This window comes from Anarrhichthys ocellatus, unplaced genomic scaffold (genome assembly GCF_004355925.1).
Source record: "Anarrhichthys ocellatus isolate YVR2014 unplaced genomic scaffold, GSC_Weel_1.0 scaffold108, whole genome shotgun sequence".
Classification (NCBI taxonomy): Eukaryota; Metazoa; Chordata; class Actinopteri; order Perciformes; family Anarhichadidae; genus Anarrhichthys; species Anarrhichthys ocellatus.
This window is the reverse complement of record NW_022280138.1, coordinates 690,800-708,666: the sequence shown is the minus strand read 5'-3', so window position 1 is coordinate 708,666 and position 17,867 is coordinate 690,800. Positions and strand designations below refer to the sequence as shown.

The window sequence follows — 17,867 nt, the reverse complement described above, 5'->3', positions numbered from 1 at the left end:
GTGCTCTCAAAAGAGAAAAGTGGACTGCGAAAACAGAGCTTTTAACAAAGAATGTACGGACTCTTATTTGTTCATTCTTCCTGCTGGTGCTACAAAACGAAAGTTACGAATGTAACTACGGTTCTATGAATCCTGGATGACCGCCAGAGGCAGTGCTTAACACTGGATATCTTCCGTCTCGCGCATGCGCAGGTCGAATATTTATACCAACAAAGTCACCTGTGACCTCGGATGACCCCCGTCGTCTATAAGTTCCAGTGTCATCCTGAGTTCAGTCCTTTTTTATCTTCTCGCTATGCAGGTTAGCTACCATGGTAGCATAAACAAAGATGTGTCTACGATCAAGACATATTAGAGCTTGTCACTGTAGCCTTGTGACCACCGGTCGGAGTTGCGGATCTCTCGCCCTCCAAAGGCTGCGACAAGCTGTCCCTCTTCGGAGGGAGCGGTGTGTTCGCCGTTCGGACATCGAGTCCCGGACTGGTGGACGCCCCTATCATCGGTCGTCGCCAGTCTGATAAGGGCCACCTAAGTCGTGAAGACAGCAATCGGTGAGATCGATTAGCATTGTTTCTATAACCGTTGTTCGTTTTCCACGCTGTTAGCTCTGTAGTGTTTGGTGAATGTGCTCGGTGATGCCCATGAGGCCGCAGCACATATATCCTCCACAGGCACACCTCTCAGGGCTGCCCTTGACGTGGAGACACTCTTGGTAGAGTGACCCTTCACCCCGGATGGCCGAGCGCAGTCGCTCGCCTTGTATGTATAGGCAATGGCCTCCACTATCCAGTGGGATAGGCGCTGTTTTTTAGAAGGAGCACAGCCCTTCTTAGGCTCACCATAACTGACAAAGAGCTACTCCGACCGCCGTATGCAGGCGGTGGCTTCCACATAAGCTCTGAGGGCCCACACTGGGCACAGCAGCCTTGACCTCTCCTCTCCCGATGGGGGGGGGGGTCAACTTTGCCAGCTGGATAGGCTGGTTGATATGTGAACGTATCAACACCCTTGGGAGAAACACTGCATTAGGCCACAAAGTGACACCCAAGCCATCTGAGTTCCACCTCAGACATGATTCTTTCACCGACAGGGCATGCAGCCCGCCCCCACATTGAGCTGAATTGACAGCAAGGAGAAAAAACGTTTTGCTGATAGCCATCTCGGCTCCGCCTGTGACAGGGGTTCAAAAGGAGACAAGCATAAGGTGTCCAGTACCAAGGGTAGGTCCCATGCAGGAGAGACCGGCCCTTATCTAGGAGGGACTGTAGAAACTCAGTACAGCAGGCATGGGGCGCTGTACTGGGACCTTGTTCTGAGCCGCACACCAGTCAGAGAACAGCTTCCACCTGTTTTTGTACTGCAGGCAGGTAGATCGCGCGCTGGCATTCAGAATAGTCAGTCTGACTGGTTCTATGCAGCCACTCAGCATCCGGTCGGGCCCTCCCGTGACCCATAGTTGAAGGCCTTCTAGTTGCGACAGGAGATCCCTCCTGTCGGGGAAGAACTCTGACAAGCGTTTAGCAAAATCAGAGGGAATGGTGGAAAGGCATAAAGAAGATCCTCTGGCCACGTGTGAGCCAGGGCATCTTGACCCAGAGGACTGGTCCTCTCCGTCAGGGAGACCCAGTGGGGGCAGTGGGTCGAGACGTCTGGATGCAGCCGCCACTCTCACGGTGGAGGCTTGTGATGGAACAGGAAAACCACAACCTGGTTCTGTTCTCCTGGTGGGTACATTGCCCACAGGCTGGTCAGGCGAGGGGCCTCCCAAGTCAGAAGGGCACGGTGATCCCTGTAGCAACTTCTGCAGATCTGGTGCCCCATTGATAGTTTGTGAAATCACAGCAGAGGTGTTGTCCAACCGGACAAGCACATGCTTTCCCTTCAAACATGGAAGGAAGTGCTTGAGCGCTAGCTCTAGAACCTTGACCTGCCCCTGCGGTCTTTGAGCAGACAACTGCCCCCAAGCTGTCCTGTTCTGTCACACTGCACCCCGCCTTGAGAGGCAGGTATCTGTTGTGACAATCTCCCGGTGGAATGGAGCCGAGCCCATGGGGACACTGTTTGCCAGATATGCACTCTCCCTCCATGGGGATAGAGTGAGTAGGCACTGTTTTGATAATATTATTGCCCTGTATCTGTGCCACTTGGCATCCAAGTGAAGGCTGTTCAGCCATCTGCAAACCCAAGGGAACGACAGTTGAGGCAGCTGTCAGTTTACCCAATAGTCGGAGAAAAGGATGTAGTGCAACCGTCTGCCCCCTCGGAAGGTGGAGAGGTTGTGGGGGTTGTTGTCCACATGCTGGGGCGACAGACAGGCCCTCATAGGGCCACACTAATGAAGGTTATGCTCTGAGAAGGGCTCAGGTAGCTCCTCTCCATGTTCACCCTGAGGCTCACCGGGCCACGTGAGAGAAGGCGAGCAGTGTCCTGTGGCGCCTGAAGCCGGGATGGCGCCCAGGTCAGCCAGTCGTCTAAGTACGGCAGTATGTTCACGCCCTGTGATTGCAGGGGGAAAGGACAGCAGTAATACACCTTGTGAACACCCATGGGGAGATGGGAGACTCCAAATGGAAGCACCCTGGACTGAAAGTGGCGGCCTTAAAAGGCGAAACGTAGAAACTGCCTGTGGTGATGCACCATGGGAACATGGGAATAGGCGTCGATAGACGTGAACCACTCTCCCTTGGAAATCTGCTGCTGGGAGGAAAAACCCCGACAGCCGGCCCGGAGACATCTCCTGGCCCCCTGCCTCTGGAGGCTTTTGGGGGAGGGCTGATAGTCCCCAAGTTCGGAGGTTGTCTGGGGGGGGGGGACGTAGGTAGGGTTGTATGGGTAGCGGTCTGGCCTCTCAGCAGGACGCTGAGGCCTGTGGCGGCTAAAAGGGTAAGCTGGAGGCTGAAAAAAAAAACGGCCTTGTGGGGCCAAAGTGGGACCCCTAGGTCTGCGGGGTGCAGGCATGTCCCTGCGAAGACCAGAGAACTGCTGTCTGGTCTGGCTAGCTTCAACAGCTTCACCTGTATAGCAGCTGACTCGAACAGCTCACCAGGTTCCACTGGGACAGTACGGAGGGTCCTCCTACATGTCTCAGATAGGGGTAACTGCGCCAGCCAGGACCAGGGTGGACATCATACATCCAAGTTCCCTCGACATGAGCGCAAACGCCTGCAATGAAGCATCACTGAGGCTGGAGGTGGAAGCGTCGAAGTAGCCTGCTGCAGAGAAGCTGCGAGGGCAAGCATGAGGACTGTCTCGGGCTCGATGTCCGAACAGCGAACACACCGCTCCCTCCGAAGAGGGACAGCTTGTCGCAGCCTTTGGAGGGCGAGAGATCCGCAACTCCGACCGGTGGTCACAAGGCTACAGCGACAAGCTCTAATATGTCTTGATCGTAGACACATCTTTGTTTATGCTACCATGGTAGCTAACCTGCGTAGCGAGAAGATAAAAAAGGACTGAACTCAGGATGACACCGGAACTTATAGACGACGGGGGTCATCCGAGGTCACAGGTGACTTTGTTGGTATAAATATTCGACCTGCGCATGCACGAGACGGAAGATATCCAGTGTAAGCACAGTGTAAGCACTGCCTCTGGCGGTCAGTAAGGATGAAATAGAACCACTCTGTCTCATATGTTCAGATATCGTGGCCATTATTTAATGCGCCAATGTGAAACGCCACAACGAGACTAAACAAATCTTTTGAGCAAACATACTCACTCCAATCTGAACTGAGGGCAAGATGTTGAGATGTGTAGAGATTGTTTATTATAAAGTTGACTGGGACCGTTATGATGTGAAATGGTTTTAACAAAAGAGAAGAAAAAAGTTAACTCCAGCCACACTCTTTCATTTTTCATTTTCATTCATTTTTCTAAAATCAAGCACTTTCTTTTAAGATGCAACTTTTTCAAAAATTATTATTTTTAATATTTTTAAATGAGAGGACATTTATTTATGTATTTCTATGTATTATTTAAAATCCATCCAGTTAAATTTAAAAACTGAGAATAATTGTTAAAATATAATTAATGTGTACTTTCTTTATTTGATTTGTTGTTGTATTTGTTGACTACACAGAGACGTTGCTACTACTGCTAGGCTTCTTGAATATATATATATGGCACTAAATAGCGCAAGTTAGATTTTATTGTAATGCAGTGGCAGGCCGTGCATTTTATACCTGGGCCTTCACTGCTGTCCTGCAGCTGAAACACAGCTACGGTTATTATTTGTTTCGTGTCAAAATGAAGCCAACACCTATACATAGAGTGCGTCTCCTCTCTGCTCTGACTGCAGCTGGGACTGCTGCGCCTGTGTGTGCTTTGGGGCGGAGGAGGTGCTCACGGCAGCTTGCGGCAGCTCCCGCTGCTCGTTCACGACAGTGCAGAACGTACGTGCTTTCACGAGTCAAAACACCACAACAGTCTCCAACAACACCAGAACAAGTGGCTAGATTTGTCACTAGTAGCTTTTGACAAAAAAAAGTCGCCATGAGGGTTTGGAAAGTCGCCAGATTTAGCGAGAGAGTCGCCAAGTTGGCAACACTGGCACCTGCTAAATATGTCCCCAGAGCAACATTGGATGTAACAATGGTTCCTATCACATATAAAACCAAACAAAAATCTTCATAAAAACAAGTTGTACAAATAATAATATATAAACAAGCATATTAAAGCTACTGCAGATGTAAAAACAAACGCATTTAACTTACCAGAGCTGCTGTTCACTATTTAAAGACAAAGTCCATGCTCCTTTCTTCGTTAACAAAGAGTTTAATCTCATGGTTGTTCAGTACATCCGTGCGTTTTAGTTCCAGTAAGAAGTCCTTCTCGATTCATGGACGCAAGTGAAGACAGTCGAGCCTCCCCAGTTGTATTTTTTGGATAGGTTTTAATGCGTTTGAGGGCTGAAAATGTCCGCTCGACAGAGGCAGCAGATTTTGGGATTGTCACCGCCCAACATGTCAGGCTAGCCCACTGACTAATCACGTATGGTTAGGCCAGCTAGAAGGCTCTGACACGTCAAAGAATACGCCCAACATGTCAAACTAAAAATCTGATTGGTTAAAGACTATGACAATCAACAATATCGTCCCCATTCACTTAAACTGCAAAGGGATTCACTTGTGAGTCTGCAGGCCTCGGGCCTCTCTTCTTACCTAGAGACACAGAGGTGAAATCTGATTGGATAAAAGCTCTACTTAAAACAAGCTGCACTGGAAGCAGAGCAACTGAGGAAGAAAGTAGCTGTGCAATGAGAAAATAGGCTAATGGGAAAAAAATTTTTAATACATGTAGTGTATTTATGAAAAATGATAAAATAGCTATAACTTTGTGATTCTGTCTAGGCCAGCAGAGAAGGCCTTGCTGGCCCTGACGGCCCACCACTGCATTTATTACATGTACCATTATCCTTAAGGGAGGCAGAGGAATGACTAAACATGAGATACACTGTGCAAGAGAGGTAGATAGTGAAGCCATTGCTAGCTGATAAACTAAAATACGGTAGTTAGCAGAACTGAACAACGTGTAAACAACTGTTAGATTAAGTGAGAAGTTGCTAAAAGATGGAGCGAGCTATGCACGTTTAAATGTACAGCAGCAAATTTGCCGCTTGTACTAATAAATATCACACAATTAAGTTAGTTTAGGGCACGGGTTTTGGAGCTAGGAGGAAGAGAGCTGCAGAGGTCGGAGAAGTTGGATGGTGAAAACTACACAACAAAACAGTCAGAGGAACTTGACAGATGTTTCTGTCAGCAAGGCACATCTGTCAGTTGGAAGTCGAAAAAGAGAAGTTTCCAGAATGGTGAAACATAATGACATGAAGAAAACTGTGGCAGGTCGGCACAACTGTGTTGTGAATGGCCCAGATTGGGGAGACTCTGACTTGGTAGAGAGTGATAACAGTATGGAGATTAGCTTAGGTATTGAGAAAAGGAGTGTGAAAAGAGGTGGTAATTTTGTCGCGACTGGCGCGAAGACGATCAGGAGTATTAGATTGTGCTGGAGGATCCAGACGGTTTGGAGTTTAAAATCTTTCTGAGGTTTGGAGAAGAGAGAGGGGTTTCCACCATGAGCCCGGTGAAACTAACCACAGTTTTAAAAAATCAGATTGGAGATATTCTCATGGGGAAAGTTTTGAAAGATGGAAACTTGTTGATTGTATGTAGAAATGAAGAGCAAGGAGAGCGAGCGGACAGGATTAAAGAAATAGAGTGGTTTAAAGTAGTCAGCACAAACCATATCCAAAAAGAAAGTAAGTGAGGCTAGCCCACTGACCAATCACGTATGGCTAGGCCAACTAGCAGGCTCTGGCACATCAAAGAATGCGCCCAACATGTCAAACTGAAGATCTGATTGGTTGAACACTATGACAATCAACAATATCGTCCCCATTCACTTAAAGTGCAAAGGGATTCACTTGTGAGTCTGCAGGTCTCTGGCCTTTCTTCTTACCTAGAGACACAGAGTTGAAATCTGATTGGATAAAAGCTCTACTTAAAACAAGCTGCACTGGAAGCAGAGCAACTGAGGAACACAGTAGCTGTGCAATCAGAAAATAAGATAATGGGAAAAATATTTTTATAAATTATAATACATGTAGTGTATTTAAGAAAAAATATTAAATTATAAAATAGCTATAACTTTGTGATTCTGTTTAGGCCAGCAGAGAAGGCTTTGCAGGCCCTGACGGCCCACCACTGGGTAATGTTCCGGACCTTTGCACGAGGAGATTTTCTCAATCTGGACCTTTTGGAATTTTAATTGAATACCCCTGGTTGAATACCCCTGGCCTTCCTCGTCTTCCGACCACACAAAGCACTTTACAGTACATGTTATCATTTGCCCATTCAAACACCAAATTGAAGGTGCCACCTGTCTATCAGGACTGAACAAATTCCCATTCATACACCTACGGCACAGCCTTGGGAACAAGTTTAGTGTCTGGCCCAAGGACACATTGTCATGGATTGGAGGAGCAGGGGATCAAACTACAGATCTTCAGATTGGAAGACAACCTGCTTTATCGTCTCTGAGCCACAGCCAACCACAAATAGTCCCATCGCATTGGAAAGAAGGCAGACATCTCTATGGCTGGTATCTCCAAAACTGGGCAACTCACACAAAAACAATCTAGATTAATAAACTGTTGGGATCTGGCAGGAGCATGTTTGGTTATCAGCAAGTATGAAAACTAAATTATTGACATTAATACAATTATTAATACCCATAACATTATTAACATATATTAATAACGGGTTACCAATAACCAAACAATGAATTAAGTCTCTCAATTGGTGTTCACTCAAAATATCAATAATCAAAGTACTATTAAGAGTGAACACAGGCTACAATATCCAGCTGTTATCACAATACACAAAGTAATCACAGAAAGCTGCTCTTTAAGTGTAACAGTTTATTTACGCCTAACAAGACAATCAAGTCAATAATATTATAAACTAACAACTACTATACAATTATAAGCATACTATCTAAAATCAACAAACAATCATGTGGGGAGGATGTGTGTACCAAAATGGCAGCCGTGATGGCAGCCGTCTCTAAGGGTACATCCCAAGTCTCTTAATTGCATCCCCGTTTCCCTCACTTGGGTCCTTTCCTTGTGTAGTGACTGATTCCAGCAACTAGCCACTCGGCTGGGTGCGGGAGAAGATCCTGTTCTTTACTCGCTACAACAAAAGGATTCCAGGCGTTTCACTCTTTTGGGTGAGGTTCCCGTTTAATTAGTGTTCACATATACAATAGGATAGTCCTGGTCTCCCTCTGGTGTGTCTGACTTGCGGTAAAAACCGTGCGATTTCCCCGTCACCCATGCCTAATTACCTGTCAGTTGCACCTGTGCCCCATATATAAATTACCTGTCACAATACTCCACACTGCCACCCGTGGTCAACCTAAGATAGGCTCCTAATTCAAACATATAATGCACAGACGTAACTAATGGCTCCTACACCTTGCGTCTTAGTCCCTCCCACCAGGGATGCATGGAGGAAACCATGCGAGGAGAGAGGAACAAGGAAATATCTTTTAAGAGACATGAGATGTCCTTTCCTCAGTTGTGTCACATGAAGCGACGACTGTTTCTGATGACGGTGGCTGATGATCACAGCTGGATCAGCTGTCAGTCGGCTTCAACAGCTGGAGAGACTTTTGATAAGTTTGTGTGTGTTCACATGATCACTGTACTTAATAATAGTAACTAATAATACGAACTAGAAAATGCATTTCCTGCTGAAAATGCGTTGGAATGCTGAAAGCTGAAATTAATTTTAAAAAAAATTGCTGAAAATTAAGAAATGGGAGACTACCTGTGTGAAAAATGTTGAAGCTTGAAAGCATTTAAACTGCACTGCTGAAAACCCTTCTAGTTGAAATGTCTCACTGTGGTGTCTGTAGCTGAAAGTATGAGGAAGGAGAAGGCTTTGAAAGTTGAAGAAGTTTAACAGGATTTGAAGATATTCTCCATAGAGATCCCATTCAAAAGAAAATTGCAAAAAGCTTAATTCAAAAAGTTAAAAGATTACAAATATGAAAAGTCAAAGCACCCCTCTCTTGAAAGAGCTGAACATTTTGAAAGGGAAAAGTCCTGTAGTGATATTTGTAGTAGTAGAAGTTGTAGTAGAAGTATTAGTAGTAGTAGAAGTATTGGTAATTAGAAGAAGTAGTAGAAGTAGTAGTATCAGTAGTCGTAGTATTGGTCGTAGTATTTAATATAACAGTAGTAGTAGTAGAAGTAGTTATAGTCGTAATAGTAATGGCAGTAGAAGAAGTAGCAGTAGTAGTAGTACTAGTAGCAGTTGTACTAATAGCCGTAGTAGTAGAAGGATTTGAAAGTTGAAAAAGTTTAAGAGGATTTGAAAATGTTCTCCATAGACATCCCATTCAAAAAAAAGTTGCAAAAAGCTTAATAATTCAAAAAGTTTAAAGGTTAGAAATATGAAACGTCATAGCAGACATGAGCTGAAAGAGCTGAACATTTTGATAGTTGAACGGTTTCTGTAGCTTAAAATATGAAGGAGCAGAAGAGTTTCAAAAAGCGTACGGAAGAAATAGAAAAATAATATAAAGAGGAATAAAGATTCGAAGAACAATAGTTGGAATGCTTAACAGCATTCCAACAATAACCCAGAATATGATTATTGTTTCTCTTAAATGATAAAACTCATCAAACCCGACAATCAGGAATGAACAGCCTCACGTGACTGAATGAAATGATGATAAATGATGTAAAAAGTGTTTCGTCTCTCCAGCTCTCTCTCATATTACTATATATATACTGCTCAAAAAAATAAAGGTAACACTTAAACAACACAATGTAACTCCAAGTCAATCACACTTCTGTGAAATCAAACTGCCCACTTAGGAAGCAACACTGACAATCAATTTCACATGCTGTTGTGTGTGTGTGTGTGTGTGTATATATATACACGTATACATATATATATATATATATATATACGTATATATATATATACGTATACATATATATATATACGTATACATATATATGTATGTATATACACATATATACATATATACATATATATACATATATATATATACATATATATATATACACATACATATATACATATATACACATATATACATATATACATATATATATACATATATACATATATATATATACATACATATATATATATATATATATATACATACATATATATATATGTATATGTATATATATACACATGTATATGTATATATGTATATGTATATATGTATGTATATGTGTATATGTATATATATACACATGTATATGTATATATGTATATGTATATATGTATGTATATGTGTATATGTATATATATATGTATATATGTATGTATATGTATGTATATGTGTATATATATGTATATATACACGTATATATGTATGTATGTGTGTTTCGTCTCTGCAGTTCCCTCTGACTTTAATTGTTTCCATAATAAAAGTTCAGATCATGAAAACACAAATCTTTCTAATAATGAAGTAAGTTGTTTGTGGTCCATTTGTTGTTCAGTCTACAATGAACATTTATTTAAACCAGATGTTGAATCAGTAAACGAATCAAATATAAAGCTCGAGTTTATTCTGTGATCTGTCTTCACTGTTTACATGTTGAAAAAAATCTCATCACTCCGATCGGCTGCAGCGTCCAATCACATGACCGATGAACAATGAGGGGGCGTGTCGGCCGTTAAAAGACTTCCTGGAAGTCTGTTCTCGTGGGTCCTCGCTCATGGCTCCTCGGAGATCCCTTCTCTCTCCTCAGAGCTAAATAAGAGCTTTGGGACGGGCGTCAATATGGTGGCGCAGAACAACTTCCGGTTCAAGCGAGGATCGAGCCAAAATGGTGGACGTAGTCTCGTGTGTGATTACGCTACGCAAAACTACAAAAATGGCGGTAAGGCCACGATGTTTAACGCAGCAATGAGGCACAAAATAGAGGCCACGGTTAAATACCACGTGCAACAGCACAGCCTATTTGTGTGTGTGAGTAGGTGTACATGTGTGTGTGTTAGTTTAAATAATAGGGAGAAGAAAAACATTAAAAAAAATGCAGATCCTCAATCACTCAATACAGCAACTGTTACTTTATCACACAGAAAACCCAATGGGCAAACTAAGATTCGGCAGCCGTGTCACTGGACTTGTAACTGATAAAGTACAGTTTACTAACTTTACTTGCGGTGGCTCATCTAAAACACAGCACTATAATAGCCGCATTGGAATATCACTCTTAAAACACCATAGAAACAACACAACAGTAATTTTTACACAGCACTAGTGGAACTCGGCAGTCCGTAAAAATACACAACACGTTAACAGTACAGTTAAACTTACATTACAGTCATTTAGCAGACGATTTTATCCAAAGCGACTTACAATAAGTGTATTCAACATAGGTATTCAAGAGAACTACTAGTCATCAGAAGTCATAAGTGCATCTCCTTTTTTAAACAAGCATCTAAGAGTATAAACCAGAGCAAAAGTACAGAGACGAACGAATACAATAAGTGCAACAAACTAATATGAATACAATAAGTGGAAGGCTCAGTGTAATACTTCTTGAAGAGGTGAGTTTTCAGCCTGCACCGAAAGATGGGCAGTTGATTTCACCACTGTCGGGCCAGGACAGAAAAAAGCCGTGACCGGGTCGATCGGCCGCAGGGGCCTCTGAGCGACGGGGCAACCAATTGCCCCGAGGCAGCAGAGTGAAGTGGTCGGGCGGGGGTGTAGGGCTTGACCATGGCCTGGAGATAGGAAGGAGCTGTTCCTTTCACTGCCCTGTAGGCTAGCACCAGAGTCTTAAACTGGATGTGAGCTCTTACAGGGAACCAGTGTAGAGAACGGAGAAGGCAAGTTGTGTGGGAGAACTTGGGGCGGTTGAACACTAGACCAGCTGCAGCTTTCTGGACAAGCTCCAGAGGTCTGATGGCCGACGCCGGGGCTCCGGCAAGTAGTGAGTTGCAGTAGTCCAGGCGGGAGATGACAAGAGCCTGGATGAGCACCTGCGCCATCTTGTCATTGAGGAAGGGGCGAATCCTCCTGATGTTGTAGAGCAGGAATCTGCAGGAGCGTGTAACCGATGCAACATTTGCTGAGAACGACAGTTGGTCATCCAGGGTCACACCCAGGTTACTCGCAGTCCGAGTTGGCATCACCACGGTATCATCAATGGTGATGGACAGGTCTCGGTGCAGGCAACCCTTCCCCGGGAGGAACAGTAGCTCGGTTTTGTCCAGGTTGAGCTTCAGGTGGTGTGTCACCATCCACTTCGAGATGTCAGCCAAGCACGCAGAAATGCGTGCCTCCACTTGAGTGTCACCGGGGGGAAATGACAAGACCAGCTGGGTGTCATTGGCATAACAGGACAGAATCAGGAGGAGAGAGACTTCGCTCTTGCGGTGTGAAGCGGCTGTCACCGCAAGGAGGGCTGTCTCTGTCGAGTGAGCCACCTTGAACCCGGACTGGTCCAAGAGGCTGTTCTGGTGGAGGTAGGAAGACAGTTGGTTAAAGACAGCACGTTCAAGTGTTTTGGATAGAAAGGGTAGAAGATAAACTGGTCTCAAGTTCTTGACATCAGAGGAGTCAAGTGATGGTTTCTTCAGAAGGGGGGTGACTCTGGCACTCTTGAAAGCTGTGGGAAAGCATCCTGAAACAAGAGATGTGATGATAAGTTGGGTGAGGAAAGGAAGGAGTTCAGTCGCAATAGACTGAAGAAGAGGGAAGGGGATCGGGTCAAGGGAGCATGTGGTGGGGCGGTTATATGTAACAAGGTTGAGGACCTCGTTGGGGGAGAGGGGAGCAAGATAGGGTAAGATGGGGCATGGAGAGGGGAGGGAGAGCTGAGGGGGAAGATCTGGAGAGGGTAGAGAGGGAGAGGGTGGACAGGAAGAGGGGGGCTGAGAGAAGGAGGATCTGATGTCATTTACCTTGTCAAAAAAATTGGCGAAATTATTAGGGAGAAGGGAGGAAGTAGGAGGAGGGGGTGGGGGTTGGAGGAGTGAAGAGAAAGTTTCGAAGAGTTTTTTAGGATTGGAAGCAGAGGTTAGGATTTTAGAGCAGAAGAAAGCAGCTTTAGAAGTAGATAGAGAGCAGGAAAATGTGGAAAGAAGAGATTGGAAGTTAAGAAGGTCCTCCGGGAGTTTGCCTTTTCTGCATTTACGCTTAGCCTGTCTTAGGCTCCGTCTATCAGTACGCACTGAGTCTGACAGCCATGGGGCAGGTGGAGTTGGCTGTGCAGGCCTGGAAGTGAAGGGACAGAGGTTGTCCAAAGAAGAGGAAAGGGTGGAGAGGAAAAGATCAGTAGCAGTATCAGGGGATAGGAGAGAGAAGGATTCAGGGTCAGGGAGGGCCGGGGTAACAGAAGAGGAAAAATCAGCGGGGGAGAGGGAGCGGAGATGACTACTGGTGGAAACCATGTGGGTCGATAGAGGGAGACGGAGTAGGACATGAAATAGTGGTCAGAGAACTGGAGGGGAGTGACAGACAGGTTAGCAGTAGAACACTGTCTAGTGAAGATAAGATTGAGCTGGTTGGCGGCCTTGTGGGTAGGAGGAGAAGAGGAGTGGTAAAGGTCAAAGGAGGAGAGGAAGGAAAGAAGAGGTTCTAAGTTATCAGTCTGAATGTTGAAGTCGCCGAGCAGGATGAGTGCGGAGCCATCGTCATGGAAGTGCGAAACTAATGTGTCAAGCTCCTCCAGGAACTCACCAAGGGGGCCTGGTGGGCGATACACAACAGCAATAGTGAGCTTGACTGGATAAGGGACAGTCACAGAACTGGGCAACAGAGAAAAGAGAGTATTTAGATTTTGGGGAAATTAGCAGGCCAGTACCACCACCTCGCCTCGCAGCTCTGGGAGTGTGAGAGAAAGAGCACACATCTGACAGAGCTGCGGGTGTGGTAGTGTTTTCTGGTGTGATCCAGGTCTCAGTTCGAGCAAGAAAGTTGAGGGAGAGCAAGGAAGCGTAGCCTGAGATGAACTCAGCTTTCGGCACTGCCGACTGGCAATTCCAGAGCCCCCTGCCACCATTTGCTTGCCATGAGCTCAGAAAGTGGGATCGATGAGAATAGTGGGGTCACAGCACCTGGGTGTGACCCAATCTCTATGTGACCACCGGACAGAGGAGCAGACAAAAATAGGATGCAAACACATAGTAGTGAATAGAAACAGAATACTGACCCACAAGTACACGCTCAGAAGTCTTTGCCTGAAAAAGTCACCCTGTTGCCTTTGTTCGCCTGACGCTTCCAACCTCCAGCAGTGCTTAAGGACAGCTATCTACTGATTGCTCATTGTCTGCCAGGAGTGCAAGCCACTCCCTGGCACTTAGCAGCACAATTGACCAGGTGAGACTAAGGCCATGTCCACATTACTCCGTTTTTACTCCGTATTTGCTACGTTTACACTGAGCGGCCACACTACGCCGGAGTTTTGGAGCACCCTAAACGGAGGAGTCTGAAAACTCCCCCGAGGTTGGAGGTATTTGAAAACTCCGGGGTTTTGGTTGCGTGTGGACGGTCGGAAACGGATGTGTGTTAGAAAAAATGAGCCCACACCCGTGCTCGCTACTGGATTGGTTATTAGCAGCCATGACGTCTCCGTCCCTGATTCGTCACACTCACTATCACGTGACCCATACCCGAAAGAAAACAAACAGCCAGGGCGACCAGTAATTCATTTCAACATGGATAACTAATTTGAAGCGTTGCTGCTAGCAGCTGTTGTGCAGTAAAAGTCTGCATTTCTGTGGAGGAAGCAGCTGTTATTGGGGCGATTAGCGAGCGCCGTGACCAGCGGCGTGATCAGCCCTATGGAGCGGCCAAGCCAGTTAGCCGTAAATGCTATTCAGAGCTACGAGTTACAACAACAGTTAGTGCCTCGTTGTTTTTAGATTCTAATGAGAAGACACGCTGCTTCGTTTTACTTCTTCCATTTGGTAGCCTTGAGAGACCTTAGTCTGTAAGTATGTCTGTATGAAGCATGAAAATATGTACGAAGATATACTATATTCGCTAATGCTAATCATGGTTAGCATTTGCCCATTGCCGGTAATGTTAAAAGTAGCTTAGAAGCTAGCTACTCGGACATGTTACATGATGTTCAGAGCTAGAGTTGTGCCCTAAAAGATGGAGCAATTCCCCCATGCCATAAAGAATTGATAGAGGGCGAAGATGCTGTCCCTGTTTTTCTGCTGGGTGACCCAGCTTATCCCCTGATGTGAGAGAGAGAGAGATAGACCTGCAGCGCTGTAACTTTATCTGAAAAATAAAACTTCTAAAACTTTCCACGAACTGTGTCTGTTTGAGTTTATAGAGGAAGATTTTAGAGGAAGATCTTAAGTATCAAATACAACCTTTCATTATTAAAGACTACTTTATTACTCTGTCGTATTTTTTTTTAACTAAGCAAGCAATCCACTTCCTGTTTACACCGTCACGCGCATGCCCAGTTTTCGTTAATGATCACGTGCTGTCCGCCTTCGAAGGCTGCCGTGTGGATGCAGATCAACTCGAGAATGATGCTGAAACTCCCGTGTGGACGGAGATCGTTTCTATTTGACAACTCTGCTTCCAAGTAGAAACTGAGTAGAAACGGAGTAGTATGGATGTAGCATCAATCGCACCTACTTTAGACAAGCAGAAACTCCCAAAGTGCTAACACTGAAGTAGCCTAAGGTACAGCTAATAACAAAATAATTAGTCTATTCTAGGTGAGTCAAGTAGTGCAGTATCCCTCCAGAAGCAAATACACATTTAAAACTTAAAACAAAACTAATAAGATTACAAACACACTATGACCTATCTTTGCCTAGACAAAAGCCTCTTACTTTGAGATTGCTTTCGGTGTTTCTTTGAATTTCTGTATTCAATTCAGGACCCGGAGCTTCACTGGTTTGGTGAAACGCGGTGATTAATCTTCTGTATGGCAGCGGGAATTCTTCGGAAGTTAAGGGAATTTGCTTCCTTACAACTGGCAAATGTCGACTTGAATAGGAAGAGAAGAGAGCATAGAAATTATCCTTCTCTTCCTTTGAAGATTCTGTGAATCTTCCTTCTTTAGGTTAAAGTTGGCGGAGTACGGGACAAGTTATCTGCTTCTCCTTCAGGATCCAAAATAGTCTATTGTTCGACCAGCGAATGTAGAACTATTCCTAGGGTTTTCTTTCAAGCATCAACATTGTTTGTGTCCCCTTACATATAAATCGAATCGCGTGGGATGACCTAGAGCTGTAGTAGCGCTGATGTTTATAGTCTCAGTGACGTCATGGCAGTACCACAGAGATCCCCCGTGGTGCTTATGAACCTCATCCAATGAGACCCCAGTGTTGGGTTTGGATTAAATACCACACATACTGTCGGTACGATTTAACGTCTGGTAGGGCTTGGTGGGATTTTAACCCACATCCGGCTGTTGAACTCCCATGTAGGCACAATTATTTTGTTTCAACTACATGGTGTAGTCACAACAAGAGCACTGCAGGTAAGAGGAAAATATGTATTTATTGTGAACTGTTATATTTTATCTATCAGCTTGAATCCTAGCCTCCAAGTCCCCCATATTGTAAAACAGCAATAAATTGTGAACAAGTAATTGAACAACACAGCATGAATTTGGGTGTGATTTGGCCTATTTTGGGAATGCAGGCATTGGAGCTATGGCATGGTCTCCATTGGCCTGTGGGATCCTCTCAGGGAAGTATAACAATGGCATCCCCTCTCATTCACGTGCCTCGCTTAAGGTAACACTCTTACTTTTCCCACTTCTCATTGTCATTCTATTGTGTCATCCCCCTGAACAAAATTCTACTTTTAACCTACTTCCCTTGAACCAATCCTACTAGTGATCGCAATGTGGACAAAAAAGCCATTTAGTAAGTAAACATAATAGAAAACAAACAAATACATTTGAACATTGAATATATATTTTTTTACAAATATTTTATATTGCAAAATATATATAATATTATATTTAGCCATGCAGATAGTTTTGGGTTTTAGGTGAAGTTTTTGTTTATGTTCTGAGATATCTGTGACATTTCTACCTCATTCTAAAAGTGATAATTTTAGGCAATCAAATTGGCTTGAACCAATTGAAAGCGAGAGTTTCTTGAGTCTCCAAAAGTAGTTGTTTTCCTCATCTAAGAACTGCAGTTTACAGTTAAGTCTCCTCTTGTGACAAATACAGCTTAATCCAATAAAAGACATAAATCATCTTTCGTGGCATTCAGGGTTGGGTACACGACCAGAATCCTTGTGTTGCCTTGAGCTCTATTGTGCTGTCTGCAACAGGGTCATCACTGGATGAAGGACAAGGTCATGAGTGAGGAGGGACACCGTCAGCAGGTGAAGCTAAAAGAGTTGCAGGCAGTTGCTGAGAGACTAGGATGCACTCTGCCCCAACTGGCTATTGGTAAAATAAAACTGTGTTGCTCTGTATATTTGTCTTTTCATATCCTACCATATCTCCTACAAATGAGAAAACCACATTCACAAAACATGCGGGCCACACAACGTGCATAAATACTTAGGGAATTAAATAAACTACATAACTACACTTGCACAAATACAACTTGTTCCCTCGCCTTTGTTGTCATCCAAATGACTTCACTCTTTGCCTCACCACAACAATTTCTTACTGTGCTGCAAATTCCCACAGCATGGTGCCTGAGAAACGAGGGAGTGAACTCTGTCCTGCTGGGAGCTTCCAGAACTGACCAACTGATGGAGAATATCAGAGCAATAAAGGTCAGAAAGCATACAAGCAGCAAGTGTAACCCCTTCATGTTATATAAAATTGTTTATAGTTCCATAACCACAGAAATCATTAAATCGTACCAAACACGCTTGGCTCAGTGTTTGAAATGCTTTATGTCACTTTCACACCTGTTGTAAAGTTTACTTGGTTCCAACCAAAGAAATATGTGATCCATTGTTGTCTCTCTTCAAACCGATGTGTAAACCAAGAGGTGTTAAAACAAAGTCATATTCACCCACAGCCTCAATTCCCATACTTGATTGCATTGTCGGGTGTTTTACACTTCAAATCTCCAAGGTCTGCACCAGCTAAACAGGCTTTGACTAACCCCAATCCCATGCACAAGTCCAAGCCCCAACCCAACATCTCCTCTTTCTTGTATCACAGTGACCTCAAAAAGAAAGAAAGAAACACAAGCACTATTAGTCAAGACAGCTAATGGACCTCATATGCTAACAAGTCACATTTCCCCAACTTCTTAGCTATAGGTCTATAGATTATGCTATTTTTTTTTTGCCTGAACTTTATCAACATGTCTGAGTAGTTCAAAAGCCGTTTTTCGTTTCATTCGTTT

At 44.2% G+C, this 17,867-nt stretch overlaps 1 protein-coding gene across 1 annotated transcript in view; it reads left to right on the top strand.

Annotated features, from left to right (window-relative positions):
* LOC116399314 (voltage-gated potassium channel subunit beta-2-like) overlaps nt 1-17,867 on the top strand; it is a 131,631-nt gene that overhangs the window by 100,163 nt on the left and 13,601 nt on the right. The window contains exons 12-14 of the mRNA XM_031876388.1: nt 16,183-16,277; nt 16,828-16,948; nt 17,195-17,283. Of these exons, the coding sequence (XP_031732248.1) occupies nt 16,183-16,277; nt 16,828-16,948; nt 17,195-17,283 (305 nt within the window). The remainder of the gene's footprint in view (nt 1-16,182; nt 16,278-16,827; nt 16,949-17,194; nt 17,284-17,867) is intronic.